Source organism: Oncorhynchus kisutch, linkage group LG5 (assembly GCF_002021735.2).
Source record: "Oncorhynchus kisutch isolate 150728-3 linkage group LG5, Okis_V2, whole genome shotgun sequence".
Taxonomy (NCBI): Eukaryota; Metazoa; Chordata; class Actinopteri; order Salmoniformes; family Salmonidae; genus Oncorhynchus; species Oncorhynchus kisutch.
The window spans coordinates 7,579,726-7,597,417 of record NC_034178.2 but is presented as its reverse complement, the minus strand read 5'-3'; the positions used below and the strand labels follow the sequence as shown (position 1 = coordinate 7,597,417).

The window sequence follows — 17,692 nt, the reverse complement described above, 5'->3', positions numbered from 1 at the left end:
ACCATAAAGCCATGGTTGATACTGGTGATTTTTCCTCTCTCTGGCTGTTCTGTCCTTGGTTTTTACAACACATAGTCCCTGTTTCCTATAGCTTCCTATTGTCCCTTGAATAGATGGAAAACTGTGGCATTTGAAGGTACACTGTGATGATAGGAGGTTGGTGGCACCTTAATTGGGGAGGGCGGGCTCATGGTAATGGCCGGAGCAGTATAAGTGGAATGTTATCAAATACATCCAACATACGGTTTCCATGTGTTTGATGCCATTCCATTTGTGCTGTTTCAGCCATTATTATGAGCCATCCTCCCCTCAGCAGCCTTCACTGACTGTGATAGTTTATCAGTAGGCTAGGATTGAAAGAATGAAAAAGTGTAGTAACTACAGACAGTTGTAAAATGTCTACTGGTGGTGTCTACTGTCTAATCAATGTCTACTGGTGGTGTCTACTGTCTAATCAATGTCTACTGGTAGTGTCTACTGTGTAATCAATGTCTACTGGTAGTGTCTACTGTCTAATCAATGTCTACTGGTGGTGTCTACTGTCTAATCAATGTCTACTGGTAGTGTCTACTGTCTAATCAATGTCTACTGGTGGTGTCTACTGTCTAATCAATGTCTACTGGTGGTGTCTACTGTGTAATCAATGTCTACTGGTAGTGTCTACTGTCTAATCAATGTCTACTGGTGGTGTCTACTGTCTAATCAATGTCTACTGGTAGTGTCTACTGTCTAATCAATGTCTACTGGTGGTGTCTACTGTGTAATCAATGTCTACTGGTAGTGTATACTGTCTAATCAATGTCTACTGGTGGTGTCTACTGTCTAATCAATGTCTACTGGTAGTGTCTACTGTCTAATCAATGTCTACTGGTGGTGTCTACTGTCTAATCAATGTCTACTGTGTAATCAATGTCTACTGGTAGTGTCTACTGTCTAATCAATGTCTGTCTACTGGTGGTGTCTACTGTCTAATCAATGTCTACTGTCTAATCAATGTCTACTGGTAGTGTCTACTGTCTAATCTATGTCTACTGGTGGTGTCTACTATCTAATCAATGTCTACTATCTAATCAATGTCTACTGGTTGTGTCTACTGTCTAATCAATGTCTACTGGTGGTGTCTACTGTCTAATCAATGTCTACTGTCTAATCAATGTCTACTGGTTGTGTCTACAGTCTAATCAATGTCTACTGGTGGTGTCTACTGTCTAATCAATGTCTACTCTCTAATCAATGTCTACTGGTTGTGTCTACTGTCTAATCAATATCTACTGGTGGTGTCTACTGTCTAATCAATGTCTACTGGTAGTGTCTACTGTCTAATCAATGTCTACTGGTAGTGTCTACTGTCTAATCAATGTCTACTGGTGGTGTCTACTGTCTAATCAATGTCTACTGGTGGTGTCTACTGTCTAATCAATGTCTACTGTCTAATCAATGTCTACTGGTAGTGTATACTGTCTAATCTATGTCTACTGGTGGTGTCTACTGTATAATCAATGTCTACTGGTGGTGTCTACTGTCTAATCTATGTCTACTGGTGGTGTCTACTGTGTAATCAATGTCTACTGGTAGTGTCTACTGTCTAATCAATGTCTACTGGTGGTGTCTACTGTCTAATCAATGTCTACTGGTAGTGTCTACTGTCTAATCAATGTCTACTGGTGGTGTCTACTGTCTAATCAATGTCTACTGGTGGTGTCTACTGTGTAATCAATGTCTACTGGTAGTGTCTACTGTCTAATCAATGTCTACTGGTGGTGTCTACTGTCTAATCAATGTCTACTGGTAGTGTCTACTGTCTAATCAATGTCTACTGGTGGTGTCTACTGTGTAATCAATGTCTACTGGTAGTGTATACTGTCTAATCAATGTCTACTGGTGGTGTCTACTGTCTAATCAATGTCTACTGGTAGTGTCTACTGTCTAATCAATGTCTACTGGTGGTGTCTACTGTCTAATCAATGTCTACTGTGTAATCAATGTCTACTGGTAGTGTCTACTGTCTAATCAATGTCTGTCTACTGGTGGTGTCTACTGTCTAATCAATGTCTACTGTCTAATCAATGTCTACTGGTAGTGTCTACTGTCTAATCAATGTCTACTGGTAGTGTCTACTGTCTAATCTATGTCTACTGGTGGTGTCTACTATCTAATCAATGTCTACTATCTAATCAATGTCTACTGGTTGTGTCTACTGTCTAATCAATGTCTACTGGTGGTGTCTACTGTCTAATCAATGTCTACTGTCTAATCAATGTCTACTGGTTGTGTCTACAGTCTAATCAATGTCTACTGGTGGTGTCTACTGTCTAATCAATGTCTACTCTCTAATCAATGTCTACTGGTTGTGTCTACTGTCTAATCAATGTCTACTGGTAGTGTCTACTGTCTAATCAATGTCTACTGGTGGTGTCTACTGTCTAATCAATGTCTACTGGTGGTGTCTACTGTCTAATCAATGTCTACTGTCTAATCAATGTCTACTGGTAGTGTATACTGTCTAATCTATGTCTACTGGTGGTGTCTACTGTATAATCAATGTCTACTGGTTGTGTCTACTGTCTAATCTATGTCTACTGGTGGTGTCTACTGTCTAATCAATGTCTACTGTCTAATCAATGTCTACTGTCTAATCGATGTCTACTGGTGGTGTCTACTGTCTAATCAATGTCTACTGTCTAATCAATGTCTACTGGTAGTGTCTACTGTCTAATCTATGTCTACTGGTGGTGTCTACTATCTAATCTATGTCTACTGGTGGTGTCTACTGTCTAATCAATGTCTACTGTCTAATCAATGTCTACTGTCTAATCGATGTCTACTGGTGGTGTCTACTGTCTAATCAATGTCTACTGTCTAATCAATGTCTACTGGTGTTGTCTACTGTCTAATCAATGTCTACTGGTTGTGTCTACTGTCTAATCAATGTCTACTGGTAGTGTCTACTGTCTAATCAATGTCTACTGTCTAATCAATGTCTACTGGTTGTGTCTACTGTCTAATCAATGTCTACTGGTAGTGTCTACTGTCTAATCAATGTCTACTGGTGGTGTCTACTGTGTAATCAATGTCTACTGGTAGTGTCTACTGTCTAATCAATGTCTACTGGTAGTGTCTACTGTCTAATCAATGTCTACTGTCTAATCTATGTCTACTGGTGGTGTCTACTGTCTAATCAATGTCTACTGGTAGTGTCTACTGTCTAATCAATGTCTACTGGTGGTGTCTACTGTGTAATCAATGTCTACTGGTAGTGTCTACTGTCTAATCAATGTCTACTGGTGGTGTCTACTGTTTAATCAATGTCTACTGTCTAATCAATGTCTACTGGTAGTGTATACTGTCTAATCTATGTCTACTGGTGGTGTCTACTGTCTAATCAATGTCTACTGGTAGTGTCTACTGTCTAATCAATGTCTACTGGTGGTGTCTACTGTCTAATCATTGTCTACTGTCTAATCAATGTCTACTGGTGTTGTCTACTGTCTAATCAATGTCTACTGGTTGTGTCTACTGTCTAATCAATGTCTACTGGTAGTGTCTACTGTCTAATCAATGTCTACTGTCTAATCAATGTCTACTGGTTGTGTCTACTGTCTAATCAATGTCTACTGGTAGTGTCTACTGTCTAATCAATGTCTACTGGTGGTGTCTACTGTTTAATCAATGTCTACTGTCTAATCTATGTCTACTGGTGGTGTCTACTGTCTAATCAATGTCTACTGGTAGTGTCTACTGTCTAATCAATGTCTACTGGTGGTGTCTACTGTGTAATCAATGTCTACTGGTAGTGTCTACTGTCTAATCAATGTCTACTGGTGGTGTCTACTGTTTAATCAATGTCTACTGTCTAATCAATGTCTACTGGTAGTGTATACTGTCTAATCTATGTCTACTGGTGGTGTCTACTGTCTAATCAATGTCTACTGGTAGTGTCTACTGTCTAATCAATGTCTACTGGTGGTGTCTACTGTCTAATCATTGTCTACTGTCTAATCAATGTCTACTGGTAGTGTATACTGTCTAATCAATGTCTACTGGTGGTGTCTATTGTCTAAACAATGTCTACTGTTTAATCAATGTCTACTGTCTAATCAACGTCTACTGTTTAATCAATGTCTACTGTCTAAGCAATGTCTACTGTTTAATCAATGTCTACTGTCTAATCAACGTCTACTGTTTAATCAATGTCTACTGTCTAATCAATGTCTACTGTTTAATCAATGTCTACTGTCTAATCAATGTCTACTGGTAGTGTCTACTGTCTAATCAATGTCTGCTGGTAGTGTCTACTGTCTAATCAATGTCTACTGGTAGTGTATACTGTCTAATCTATGTCTACTGGTGGTGTCTACTGTCTAATCAATGTCTACTGGTAGTGTCTACTGTCTAATCAATGTCTACTGGTGGTGTCTACTGTCTAATCATTGTCTACTGTCTAATCAATGTCTACTGGTAGTGTATACTGTCTAATCAATGTCTACTGGTGGTGTCTATTGTCTAAACAATGTCTACTGTTTAATCAATGTCTACTGTCTAATCAACGTCTACTGTTTAATCAATGTCTACTGTCTAAGCAATGTCTACTGTTTAATCAATGTCTACTGTCTAATCAACGTCTACTGTTTAATCAATGTCTACTGTCTAATCAATGTCTACTGTTTAATCAATGTCTACTGTCTAATCAATGTCTACTGGTAGTGTCTACTGTCTAATCAATGTCTGCTGGTAGTGTCTACTGTCTAATCAATGTCTACTGGTGGTGTCTATTGTCTAATAAATGTCTACTGTCTAATCAATGTCTACTGGTTGTGTCTACTGTCTAATAAATGTCTACTGTCTAATCAATGTCTACTGGTGGTGTCTACTGTCTAATCAATGTCTACTGTCTAATCAATGTCTTCTGGTGGTGTCTACTGTCTAATCAATGTCTACTGGTGGTGTCTACTGTCTAATCAATGTCTACTGGTGGTGTCTACTGTTTAATCAATGTCTACTGGTAGTGTCTATTGTCTAATCAATGTCTACTGGTGGTGTCTACTGTCTAATCAATGTCTACTGGTGGTGTCTACTGTCTAATCAATGTCTACTAGTGGTGTCTACTGTCTAATCAATGTCTACTGGTAGTGTCTACTGTCTAATCAATGTCTACTGGTGGTGTCTACTGTTTAATCAATGTCTACTGTCTAATAAATGTCTCCTGGTGGTGTCTACTGTCTAATCAATGTTACCTGGTGGTGTCTACTCAATGTCTACTGGTGGTTTCTACTATCTAATCAATGTCTACTGTCTAATCAATGTTACCTGGTGGTGTCTATTCAATGTCTACTCGTAGTGACTACTGTCTAGTGCATTTGGAAAGTATTCAGACCCCTTGACTTTTCCACATCTTGTTATGTTACATCCTTATTCTAAAATTGATTCAATTGCCCCCCCCCCATCAATCTACACACAATACCCCATAATGGCAAAGCAAAAATGCATTAAATGTTTCACTCCCTGAACCTGCTTCCCGACTCCCAGACTCTTTTACTCAGTACTTTGTTAAAGCCCCTTTGACAGCGATTACATCCGTGAGTCTACTTGGGTATCATATCAAATGTATTTATAAACCTTTTTTTTTACATCAGCTGATATCACAAAGTGCTATGCAGAAACTCAGCCTAAAACCCCAAACAGCAAGCAATGCAGATGTAGAAGCACAGTGGCTAGGAAAAACTCCCTTGAAAGGCAGGAATTTAGGAAGAAACCTAGAGAGGAACCAGGCTCTGAGGGGTGGCCAGTCCTCTTCTGGCTGTGCCGGGTTGAGATTATAACAGTACATGGCCAAGATGTTCAAACGTTCATAGATGACCAGCAAGGTCAAATAATAATCACAGTGGTTGTAGAGGGTGCAACAGGTCAGCACCTCAGGAGTAAATTTCAGTTGGCTTTTCATAGCCGAGCATTCAGTAAGAGACAGCAGGTACGGTAGAAAGAGAGAGTCGAAAACAGCAGGGTAGCACGTCTGATCACACCAGGGTAAGCCTACACGAAACACAGCCCTTATTTTAAGTATTTTAAAACCCCCTATGTGAAAAATGAATGGTGGAAAAACGATTGGAATTTTTTTTGTTTGACCACTAGGGTTTATGGGTATTCAGACTCATACTGTGGTACTCTATCGTCTGTGAGTCTGTGTAAGCCTCTATATGTTGGCATGTCTGATACCTGTAGAAATGCTTTAAAAATGGACTATGCCGAAATCGCTCTGCCATTTCCTGGTTGCAAAAATTCTAATAGCGTGCCTAATTTCAGTTTATGTGACAAAACACCCAAGTATAGTGTAAATAATCATTGTACCATCTAAACCGCTAAACAAAAAAATATGATATTTTCTGCTGTTTCAAGCTGGTTTACAAAAACGAAAGTAAAAGATGCAAAAACAAACGTAAGCACGGGAAGCATAGAACAGTGCACATAGCAGATATCTACCGTTTCTTAGACTTGCTTTCAATGAGCATAACAGACCTATAACTCACATCTCTATGTGAATTTGGTCAGGTCGCCTAAAAAGTTACATATTGCATGCATATTGCATGTGTTTTATTCTAGTCAAATGTGTTGTTGTACTATTATGTTTTTGTGATACAATTTTCTCAAAAGTAATCTCTTGTGAGGATTGTCAATTTTGAAAAGTGTGAAGCTTCTGCTTTTGGTAGCCTAATGAAATGGCCTTTAAAGCTGCATCTTTGGGTACCCTCTTGTGGTGACTATTGACTATTGTGTGAAGAAGATAGTGGTATTTTTTAGTCTGTGTAGTTTTTATTGGTGAATGTAAATGCTTATTCATTATAGGCCAGTCAGCCCTTGTACATTTTAGATCTGATTATTGTGCAGGAAATATATAAATATCTGATAGCTTTTCCTATTTTTACTTGCTATGTTTAACTCTATCAAGGTCTATTTCTGAGTGATGCTTGGTTGGAGCCGGTGAACAAGAACATTCCTATTTGGATGACTTATATATTCTATTCTTCTTTAATGGCCAGCAGGCCTACCTTCTAGTCAACAGAGTACCAAGAATGCTGCTGGAGCTAATTGAATGCTATGAGCTTCCTCATTGGCTATCTTCACTATCAGTCAATTAGCCAATTCGGACTTCCGCCTTCTCGCAACACTTTATCGGATATTATGGTTTCCACTAGATAGCACAGTCACAATGTAAAGTTGGCTATATCGTAAAAAATATATACATACAAATTCGATTTTTGGTCTTAATTTAGGGTTAGGGTTATGCATAAGGTTAGCAGTGTGTTTAAGATTGTGGTTAAGATTAAGTTATAAAAGGTATAAAATCATATTTTAAGAAGATAAATTGTAGAAATGGGCGGGTTTATATATTGTGGCTGTAGTAACTAGTGACGACCGGAAATTATGTACACGTTACGTTGTTGCAGTGCATTTCAAGTAACGAGTTCGGTTTTGGTTTACATTTACTGACGTCGAAACATTTCAGTCCATCGAATCGTTTTGTGGCAATTCTTTATAGTGTACAAATGGCTTATCCAGGATATGGCGGGGTGAGTAAACGCTTCATGTGTTATTTTACCTGGTGTTACAGTAGTCTACATACATCAGGAGTTTGGCCTATTCCATTTCCGATATGGGGAGTGCTCAGATAAGACCCCTAAAATGTATTCGGTTTTGGTTTACATTTACTGACATCGAAACATTTCAGTGCATCGAATCGTTTTGTGGCAATTCTTTATAGTGTACAAATGGCTTATCCAGGATATGGCGGGGTGAGTAAACGCTTCATGTGTTATTTTGACCTGGTACAGTAGTCTACATAAATCAGGAGTTTGGCCTATTCCATTTCCGATATGGGGAGTGCTCAGATAAGACCCCTAAAATGTATCTTTGTTATGATGAAACATTGGAACACGGTCAGTTGTAAGTGCAATCGTTTCTAAGTATCGACATTAAAAGGTTTCGCATCTTTCTAGGCACAGTCAGTTTGGCAAGTAGCTGTTAGGCTACATCTTGATTGTGACAGAAAAGTTGATATTGCCCTCAGTTTTAGTTACTTAGTTTAGTCACTAGTTCCAGTTTTCATAAATAGTTTTTGACCCCCTCGATGAACTCTGAGGGGACTGTGGATCTGTCTCCCTGTACGTTCGTACATTAGTCACACACGATATCTCTGACAGCTTTGGGTCGATTTTGATTAAACTTGGCTTAATTAATCGTCTTGTCATTGTGATCCGGAATTTACAAAATTACACCGATTGGCCCAATGTGGGAGCTTATGTAATTAACTGAAATGTGTATTTCTCAATTTGCCCAAGGGTGGCACTGCATCATTCTTGGGGGAGGACATGTTTACTTTTGCTTTGTTTATTTTTGAGTAATGTTAACAATTGACAAAATACCAGCTGACAAAATTCAGTCTTTAGAAGCACTTAATGCTGTATTTTCAAGTCACCCCATGTAAATGCACTAAGTAGGTGGCTATTTAGGCTACTGTAACTAGTTAGCCTATCTGTAGTTAGTAGCCTAGTCTTGGCTGCATACACTGTTTCAACCCTAGCATGGCCCCAAAGCTCAACCTCTCAACAGCTGTCATGGTCACTGCATTGACCTAGGATATATGTCCACACCTACAGTAGCCCCCGAGAACCCAAGTGGGGCTGGGCTTATACCCAGATCTTGAGTCTGGGACTCAATTGAACATATGGACTTCAACTGGATCAATTAACTACAATCCCAATGCTCTGTTTTTAACATTTAGAAACATTATAATCCTTGCTTGCAATACAGTTTTGGAAACCTTTGGAACTTTCACATCGGGAGAAAGAGTCTTTCAAATCCATAAGATACACTTACTGTATGCAGTTATGCAACGTTTTACCAAACATAATTTTCAAAACCACAGCCCTCAGCTGAGGTACAGAACTTCCTCCCTAGTTATGCTCCATTGCAGATTTTTGAAGTGGAAATTGGAGGTGAGGAAGTGTCGTCTCGGTTGGAGTCGGTGTTCTTGAAAATACAGCCGGGTGAAATGTTCCTAAACTGCGTACCGTAAGTGTATATTTTGTATATGACATTTTTTCTCACTTATATGAAAGTTAAGTTCCAAATGTTTACAAAACTGTCACGTGCGAGGCCATTTGCATTTAGACAGAACATTTGGGCAGCGTTGGTGCGCCGGGCGTTTTCCGCACAAGTTGAAAGGGGATTTCCAGTGGCGGAATGGAGTTGGAGTCATGGTCTCGTCCACACCCTGCTTATATTGTCAGTACAAATATCCCCTCACTACATTTAGAAATAAGTCCACAACCTGCTAATATTGTCACTGCAAATGTCCCCTCACTACATTTAGAAATAGGTCCACAACCTGCTAATATTGACAGTGAAAATATTTTGAAATGGGGAAACTGGAATGAATACACATCACTCAATGATAATCAATCACCTGACTATATCGTTTAAGAATGACTACTGAGGAAGACGTCCTGTCCAAACGTCAGTAATAGTACACCTGTTTGCTTCCCACCAAGGCAACAGGCCTTAGTGTAAGAACGTCTACAGTGCCTTCAGAAGGTATTCATGCTCCTTGATTTATTCCACATTTTGGTGTTACGGCCTGAATTCTAAATGGATTCAATTATACATTGTTTCACCAATCTACACTCTATACACCATAACGACAAAGTAGAAACATTTCCATAAGTATTCGCACCCGAGTCAATACTTTTGCAGAAGCACCTTTGGCGGCGATAACAGCTGTGAGTCTCTTTGGGTAAGCCTCTAAGAGCTTTGCACACCAGGATTGTAAAATATTTGGCCATTATCCTTTACAAAAAAAATATTCAAGCTCTGTCAAGTTGTTCATTGCTAGACAGCCATTTTCTTGCCTTGCCATAGATTTTCAAGCTGGTTTTTAGGTCAATACAGTAACTAGGCCACTCAGGAACATTAAATGTCATCTTGGTAAGTAACTTCAGTGTAGATTTGGCCTTGTATTAGGTTATTGTCCTGCTGCATGGTGAATTCGCCTCGCCTCCCGGTGTTGGAAAGCAGATATCTTTACACATCTACTGATTCGTGCCATTCTTTGTGAAGCATTAAAAAACGTCCCTGGTCTTTGTTGTTGAATATGTGCTTGAAATTCATTACTCAATTGAGGGACCTTACCGATACTTTTATGTGTGGGGTACAGATATGGGGTAGTTAACCACTATTAACCACTAACCACTACAATGCAACTTGTGATTTAAAAAAATAAAATTTAAGCACATTTTTACTTCTGAACTTACTTAGGCTTGCCATAACAAAGGTGTTGAATACCTATTGACTCAAGACATTTCAGCGTTACATTTTTTTATTCATTTCAAACATTTTCTACAATCAAAATTCCACTTTGTCATTAAGGGGTATTGTGTGTTGGATCAGTGACACGAAATCTCAATTGAATCAATGTTAAATTCAGACTAACACAAAAAATGTGTGAAAAAGTATATGGTGAAGGCACCGTATATAGCTGCTTGTTTGTTGAGTGCTACAATCTATTGAATTAGTCCTTTTTGGGAAGTTTTCCTTAAGCCCTGTTACTTGATGACTGTACTCTTCTGTTCCTGTCAGTATGGAGGACCAATGCAAGGCATGCAACTCCAGGGTATGCCCATGCAGGGTGGACCCATGGGAGGCCCACCCCAGACAGGCTACCCCCAGAATGGTGGAGGCTACCCTGGGACCTTTTCTGCTCCTCCTCAGCAGCCTGTTAATGACCCCATGTGGGGATACTTTACTACCATAGCAGGACAGGTGAGTGATCAATGCTTTTCATTTAAATTCATGATCATGGGTACAGTAAATACAGTAAATATTCCTCTTTGGATAGAATGGAACATTTACTGGCGTTCCGAGTGGCGCAGCGGTCTAAGGCACTGCATCGCATTGCTCGGCGCTGTAGCAACTCCTTTTGGCAGGCCGGGCGCCTGCAGGCTGACTTCCTCCGACACATTGGTGCAGCTGGCTTCCGGGTTAAGCGGGCGAGTGTTAAGAAGCACGGCTTGGCGGGTCATGTTTCGGAGGACTCATGACTCGACCTTCGCCTCTCCCTAGTCCATTGGGGAGTTGCAGCGACGAGACGAGTTCGCAATTTGATATCATGAGAAAAAGGGGGTAAAATACAACGACAACAAAAAGAATGCAACATTACTGGTACATGCATGGTGATGTCATGGTTACACCACAAAGTGATCTCAAGACATTCAAGTCTTTTTTTTTTTTTTTTTAATTAAATTCATTGCATAGTAATGATACGTTGTTGCTGGAGTGTAATCTTACAGGGATATTCCTCTGTGCAGGATGGTGAGATTGATGCAGAGGAACTTCAGAGGTGTCTTACACAGACTGGTATCAGTGGCACCTATACTCGTAAGTTCACACCCAGTCCCATGATCAAGGTTCACTTTGGTTCATAAATGATTAGATTATGTTGTGTGTGTTTTATGATTTTAGTATCCCGTGTTAATATAGTCTTTACAAAGATTTGTCACTGGTTTTCTGTTTGGTATTGTCATTGTATGTTTGTTTTTTCATTGTGTGATCATGGTTTCTCTTCTCCAACAGCCTTCAGTTTGGAGACATGTAGAATCATGATCGCAATGCTGGATGTATCCTTTCTATATCAATGAATCTCTTGGACTGGGCCTCTGTCCAGTGTCATTGAAGTTTGTTTGGTATTGCACTTTGCTTCTTTGACTTGCTGGTGAAAAATGAATAGCAGACATAAATGTGAATGAACTAATAAACCTAATGTATCAGTGCTGAGTTCATCCTTCTCTTTTAACAGGTGAGAAAGCTTTGAGCAGGAGGTGGCTTGGGATGATTCATTTTAATTCCCCTAAATTACTTCCTGGCTGCAGTATATTTCACACTTATGCAAGGCCTAGTCTACTGGGTCCCATTCAGTAGGCATTTGCCAATGAATTTGCAAGATAGAACTAGCCTCATGCTCTAGTTGCGTCATGCCTGTAGCTCCATTTTCAGAGCAAGTCCTGTTTCTCTCTGAACATGTTCAAGCTTCTTATGTAGAGTAATAGACTTTACGACAAGGATGTACAACAGTCAGCATTTGCAGTTTGGGATGTTCTATATAATGTGTTTTCAGATTAAGCACATGATGCGATGTGTAAGTGGGCTGTATAGGGACAGAGGGTTACTTATGGAATTGATTTAGTCGCAGAAAGGTAAAGTTCTCCCACATTTAACACAACTCAATCATATCCTTTGTGAGACCAGTTCACATGGCCGTTTTTAGTTTCTTACCTAACGAACAAAGTTAACCCTTTAACTAACCTCCCATCAGAGAGACATGACCGGAAAGCTGGGCTTCATTGAGTTCAAGGAGCTGTTTGCTGCCCTGAGTAGCTGGAAGCAGAACTTCATGATGTTCGACCAGGACCGGAGTGGCACGGTGGAACCCCATGAGATGACCCAGTCCATCTCCGCTATGGGTGAGTCAGTGCTCTGCCAGGCTAATGATATGGGGCAGTCCATTCTGATAGGATGACGACATGGAATAATCCATTCTGCCATCCAAAGAGGTGCAGCGTTCCAGGGCCTGGTTCAGATGCAGCATCTGAAAGGGGTTGGGAGGTTTGACTTCTTTAAATGATTTAAACCATTGATAGACTCCTACAATAATTATAATTTTGGTGTAGCTGGAGATAATTGCAAGGTATTGGTCCGCGAGTCCCTTCTTGATGCAAAGTAGATGGACAATAGTCAAAGGCTGGTGTTTATGATCATTGTCAACTAAATGCAGTGGTCACTATGGATGAATCCTAATACTATGTTGGCTTATGACTAATTGAATGCATGCTGTGATCTCTTACTACAGGCTACAGGATCAGCCCGCAAGCTCTGAACGCTGTCATCAAACGCTACAGCAAGGCTGGCCGGATCTACTTTGACGACTATGTGGCATGTGCTGTGAAGCTTCGCGCCCTCACAGGTGAGATGCTGACTTGGCCAATTAAGATGTTTAACTTCAGTTTTTTGATTTTATTGATCAGCATTTCACATTTCCTCACAATCCAGAGCTATGGATTTCGTTATAAAATCAAATCAATTCTGTCATTCATTAAACTTTTACTCATTCCAATCCATTATCTTTTGAGGTGTAATTTGTCTTGTTTTGTCCTGGTCTCTTTTGTGTATGTACATTCATAGGCTCATTAACACAGTGAGTGTCTCGCTAGGTTATTGTTGTCCAATGAATGGCATTCAAATTTCACCACAGTACACCTACATCTTTACTATGCGTCTCCACAGAGAGCTTCAGGAGGAGAGACCAGATGCAGCAGGGGGCTGTCAACTTCCAATACGATGATGTAAGTGTGCAATTCAGGGCTCTGTTCAGTAGGCACAATACGGAAGAAAACACTTTGAAATGGGGAGGTACTATCTGCACACGTGTTTTTGGTTTCATTTTGAAACTTTAGTATGCCCTGATGAACACATCCCAGTTTCCGCTCTCATTCCCCAGCCTGTACTGTGATTCCCAATAGCCTGTCCTGACTTGACTATAGTAATTAGTATAGTATTGACTATAGTATAGTAATTACTATAGTAATTACATCGAAATTAGCTAATTTTCTCTTGATTTTCCTCCTGAAGTTTATCCTGTGTACGATGTCCATCTGAGTGGTGTGGTCCGGCCCATCCCGTGCTGGAGTCAGAGAGTGGGGTGCTTCGACCGGCAGTTTGGGGCTCGCTGACCACTTCCCCTAAATAATGGGAAGGCACCAATCAATATTAGCCAATTGTTCTTAGGTTGAGTCCCATAACCAACTTAAAATGGGGAAGGAGTTTACAACAGAAACTGTTTGCTTGCCATAATGTCTGCCTTTCTTGTACGCTATGCAAGAATGTGCAGATTTGCCAGATCTCATATGGCGTGTTTCTAAATATATCTGCTTGTTGTAAATTCTGTTGCTAAAGGACAGTGGTAGATTGAATAAAGAAATGGATGGCAAAGCTGTTATTGATCTTTATGATGATGACTTTTGTGCCTCAGATCATACGGTTTCCATATTCTTCCCCATCACTGTATATGTTCTGTTTTTATAACCACTATATTGTTTTAGAACCACTATATAGGTGTGAACTAGTTTTACATTAAACGCATTTTAAAGTATAGGTATATATAATATTTTTATTACAAATATACAGTTATGCTAGCTTTGCCTTTTGTTTAAGGTAACTATATGCATCTCTTGATTTAAATCAAATGTGGCCTAACATAAACAAATGAATCAAACATTATGGAATTCACAAATATATGAATAACATGCACTGTTATTCCTTTGCGAAGAAAAGCATGCATTCACTACCATTAACAATGTCTCTAATTTTGTGATACCATTTGCATAACTCAGGATGAAATATTTATCAGACATGCTAAGTGCTTCATGACTGTTGGGCCATTCATCAGTGATATTGGTGTCATTCACAACACAATAAACTCAGTTTGTAGTCAGTATGTGTTCTGTTTATTCATTTATACAATTGCACAAATGGTTTTCATCAATATATGTACACAATATATTAAATGTCTTTAAGTACAGTATATTCCAGGACAACATTCATATTAGCTGTTAAGTGTTGCATTGTATAAAATACAGTGGCAAACATTTTAAAAAATGCATAAAAACAATTGTGAACAGCACTAGATTTAAAAAGTGACATTTAGCTCTAAAGTACACATTTTATAAATGTTTTCCTGTGCAAGTATCCACTCTATGAAAAGTTCAGTGGGGCACTCTTCATTGGACACGTCATGTTTCAGCTACTTTGTATCGCGTCTGAGCTCTGGAACGCTTCTACTAGAAACCCCTTAGCGTGTTTCGCCAGGGTTACGTGAGTTTCAGCCCATCTGTGGTGGGTTTTAAAACCGATTGAGTAGTTGTGGCCACTCAACTGGCATTACAATGACATGCAGCGAAGGACCTGTGCCCTCGGAAAAGGCTTATAGCTGTGTATGGGCGCAACTCATAGGATAGGGCCGGTAAGATCTGACATTAAAAGTAGACTCGGCAATATGCCATATTGCTGAGTCTGCCTTTAATTCAAACCTATCTAAGTACTGCTACAAAACATGCATAGCTATAGTATTCCCAATGAATATGACTTCCCTAGATTCCATTTGCTCTGACTACCAAGTTATTTATATATATGTTAATTGCTACATATGGGAGCATGATATGTGTTCTTCATATTGTATCTGTCACTTCTTGGGCTCATACACAATTGAACCAAAACACTTAAAAAATTATGGAATATTAAGTGTTCTCTTATAGAAACATTGAGCATTTATTACCATTGTTTATCATTTTATAACACCAGCTCTCCCCTTCATGATCAATCACAAACACGTTGTTTTGAAATCTGTTAAAACAAATTGCCAGCAGATGTTGATCCATGCAATACCACACATCTGACTATGTTTGTTTGTGTAAAATAAGTCATAACTAAAATGACTTACTTTGCAACATGCAGAATCCGTCCATATTCAATACATTTACATTGCTGAATTGAATGCATATTATTCAGCTGAATAAATGTGTTTAGGACATTTGTGAAGGCTAATATAGGTTAGTAAAGCTAAGGCTAACGAGGGCTAAGCTGCTAGCTCAGCCTGAATCTCTACGTTGTCGGTTTCTGACACCGACTCAGCATTGATTTTGTCACTTGGCTAGAAACAGCAATAAAATCAGTTTTCTTGGAATATAAATGGAAGCCCCTAAACATGCATGGAAAGAAGAATTTAAGCTTGTAAAGATTGTGGGGTACAGTACTTATGAAAGGTATTAATTAAAGGTAGACTCAGCGGGTTGACTTCCTGCTTATAGACAACAATCAAATCTGTCAAACTGCTATTGGCTCTTCCTTTGCATGATTGGCAACGGACAATAGTGACTGATTCCAATGTGGTAGTTGATTTCTGGAACTTGGATGTTTTTATGATGAAGTCATACTGCTATGTCTACTGTACCTTTACATAATTTGTTACATGTAACTACTCAATAACTCGTTAGGAAAATGAAATAGAATTTGGCCTGATTCCTCTTATTACAATTCAAAAAAGATATCTGAGCAATTCACGTTTAGAGAGTTGCTATTCATGGTAGTTTTCTACGTTTAGAGAGTTGCTATTCGTTGTAGTTTTCTACATCTGAACTCCTTTTATACAATGATATGCATTTCGTTAAGTGCTGGCCCTTTCAAGAGAGAAATGATCCTGCACATCGATTACATATCGGGAAAAAATCATCGTTAGTCCACCCTTGTTCATGCCCCTGTGTGTGTCATTACAGTAATACAATACCAAAAAAACTATGCATACACTTCCCATCAAATTATTTTTTGACAATATTTTCAATGGTAAAACATATTCAGTGATTCAGGGAGGAAAGTAGCTATATCAAGTGGATAAGTATCCCCATTTGCATTTTTTTTTTTTTTTACAAGAATACAGAACTTGAAATACAGTCCTTTAGTTTCTGTTATAGTTCATGCCATACACACTTTAAAGACCATTTGGACTTTTGGGCTTCTACCCATGTTCAGTTCTAGATTTAATCAAATATGTATATTATTCATGTGTGTAAATGAATGTTTTAATGTTGTCGTTATTGCTTTCATGGCCCCATGAAAGAGACTTGTGGTGCAAAGTGATCACAAATAAACTCTCCCAGGAATACTTTAGCAGTGTAAGGGATACTTTGTAGAAGAGCTTTCCCAACCATTTAAATCATATTCATTTGCATATCTGTGTATTTATAATCCAATAGAAGATGTATTTTACATAGTGGTTCTTTGTCTCTTATGATCAGATGACTTTTTGAAAGACATGTGGACGGTAGGTACTTAGGCACAGTATATGATGAAATATTATCGTATATCATGTCGGACGTGGAGATTGTTAGTTAGCCAAATGCATTACATGGTGTCTGTTTGATAAGGTCATTAACGCGATGAGTTTAAAACGGCACACTTATTTTCAGATTGAAAATGCCTTTGAAAGAGAGTTTCAAGTGGCTTTGTCCCCATCGATTGGGAATAAACGGATACTCATTACTCTGAAAGCATGCCGACCTCACACCATGACTGTGCAGTGCATGAGATGGTGTTGTGTTTTGAACATGCAACAGAAAACGCTTCCAAAACATGCATTTTTCTCTCTTGGAAGAACAAGCATGTTAGGTGCCTTTGTGTTGCTGGCAGTGTTACATCTGAAATATGTACATGGTAGATAATTACAGATATGAGTAATATACAGTATAAATACCGCTGTATAAATGTACTATATAACACATCTAAATCAGAGACCAGCAGAAAATATTGGAAAAGGAGTGGAAGAAAGTCGACAGTATTCCTTGCATATACAGTCTCCTTCTAAGACCCTGAGTCAAACTTTGAGAGAAGCCCTAGTTTTCCGTAGTGAGAAAGAGGGGCGCAGGTAGGCGAAATGGCCTACTTTCCCAGAAGCCCAGGGTCGGATACCGGCCTGTGGAGTCCTGGCGTTTCTGAATTTTCAGGTGATGCGTCGGGGAGCGAGGCTTGTCTGGCGGAGGGGAAGAGGGCACTAGGTTGTTGTTGTTTCTCCGGAGAGTCAATTTTGTTTTGTATGTGT

The 17,692-nt window shown here is 39.2% G+C and overlaps 2 protein-coding genes across 5 annotated transcripts in view; one reads left to right on the top strand and one right to left on the bottom strand.

The window, feature by feature from the left end:
• The first annotated feature begins 7,367 nt into the window (after window positions 1-7,367).
• On the top strand, window positions 7,368-14,536 carry gca (grancalcin). Of its 4 annotated transcripts, none has more exons than XM_020482530.2 (8): window positions 7,368-7,565; window positions 10,630-10,812; window positions 11,358-11,427; window positions 11,623-11,666; window positions 12,362-12,509; window positions 12,896-13,009; window positions 13,330-13,388; window positions 13,675-14,109. In XM_020482530.2, exons 1-8 carry the CDS (start codon window positions 7,542-7,544, stop codon window positions 13,699-13,701), a joined length of 669 nt encoding a protein of 222 aa, XP_020338119.1. In that variant the 5' UTR covers window positions 7,368-7,541; the 3' UTR covers window positions 13,702-14,109. The 4 variants fall into 4 exon arrangements, 2 of the variants coding, with proteins under 2 accessions (XP_020338119.1, XP_020338118.1); XM_020482529.2 differs by lacking the exon at window positions 7,368-7,565 and adding an exon at window positions 7,660-7,787; XR_004209941.1 differs by having other exon boundaries at window positions 7,397-7,565; window positions 12,896-13,388.
• LOC109890408 (potassium voltage-gated channel subfamily H member 7) overlaps window positions 14,533-17,692 on the bottom strand; it is a 69,299-nt gene continuing 66,139 nt past the window's right edge. The window contains exon 17 of the mRNA XM_031824333.1: window positions 14,533-17,692. This exon is cut by the window's right edge and continues 122 nt beyond it. Within this exon, the coding sequence (XP_031680193.1) occupies window positions 17,533-17,692 (160 nt within the window). The 3' untranslated portion in view covers window positions 14,533-17,532.

Bases quoted from the DNA above. Each gene is read 5' to 3' on its own strand.
- gca (XM_020482530.2), top strand. From the start codon at position 7,542: ATGGCTTATCCAGGATATGGCGGG. The intron at 11,428-11,622 runs GTAAGTTCACAC...CTTCTCCAACAG, and splicing joins TATCAGTGGCACCTATACTC to CCTTCAGTTTGGAGACATGT. The intron at 11,667-12,361 runs GTATCCTTTCTA...ACCTCCCATCAG, and splicing joins TCATGATCGCAATGCTGGAT to AGAGACATGACCGGAAAGCT.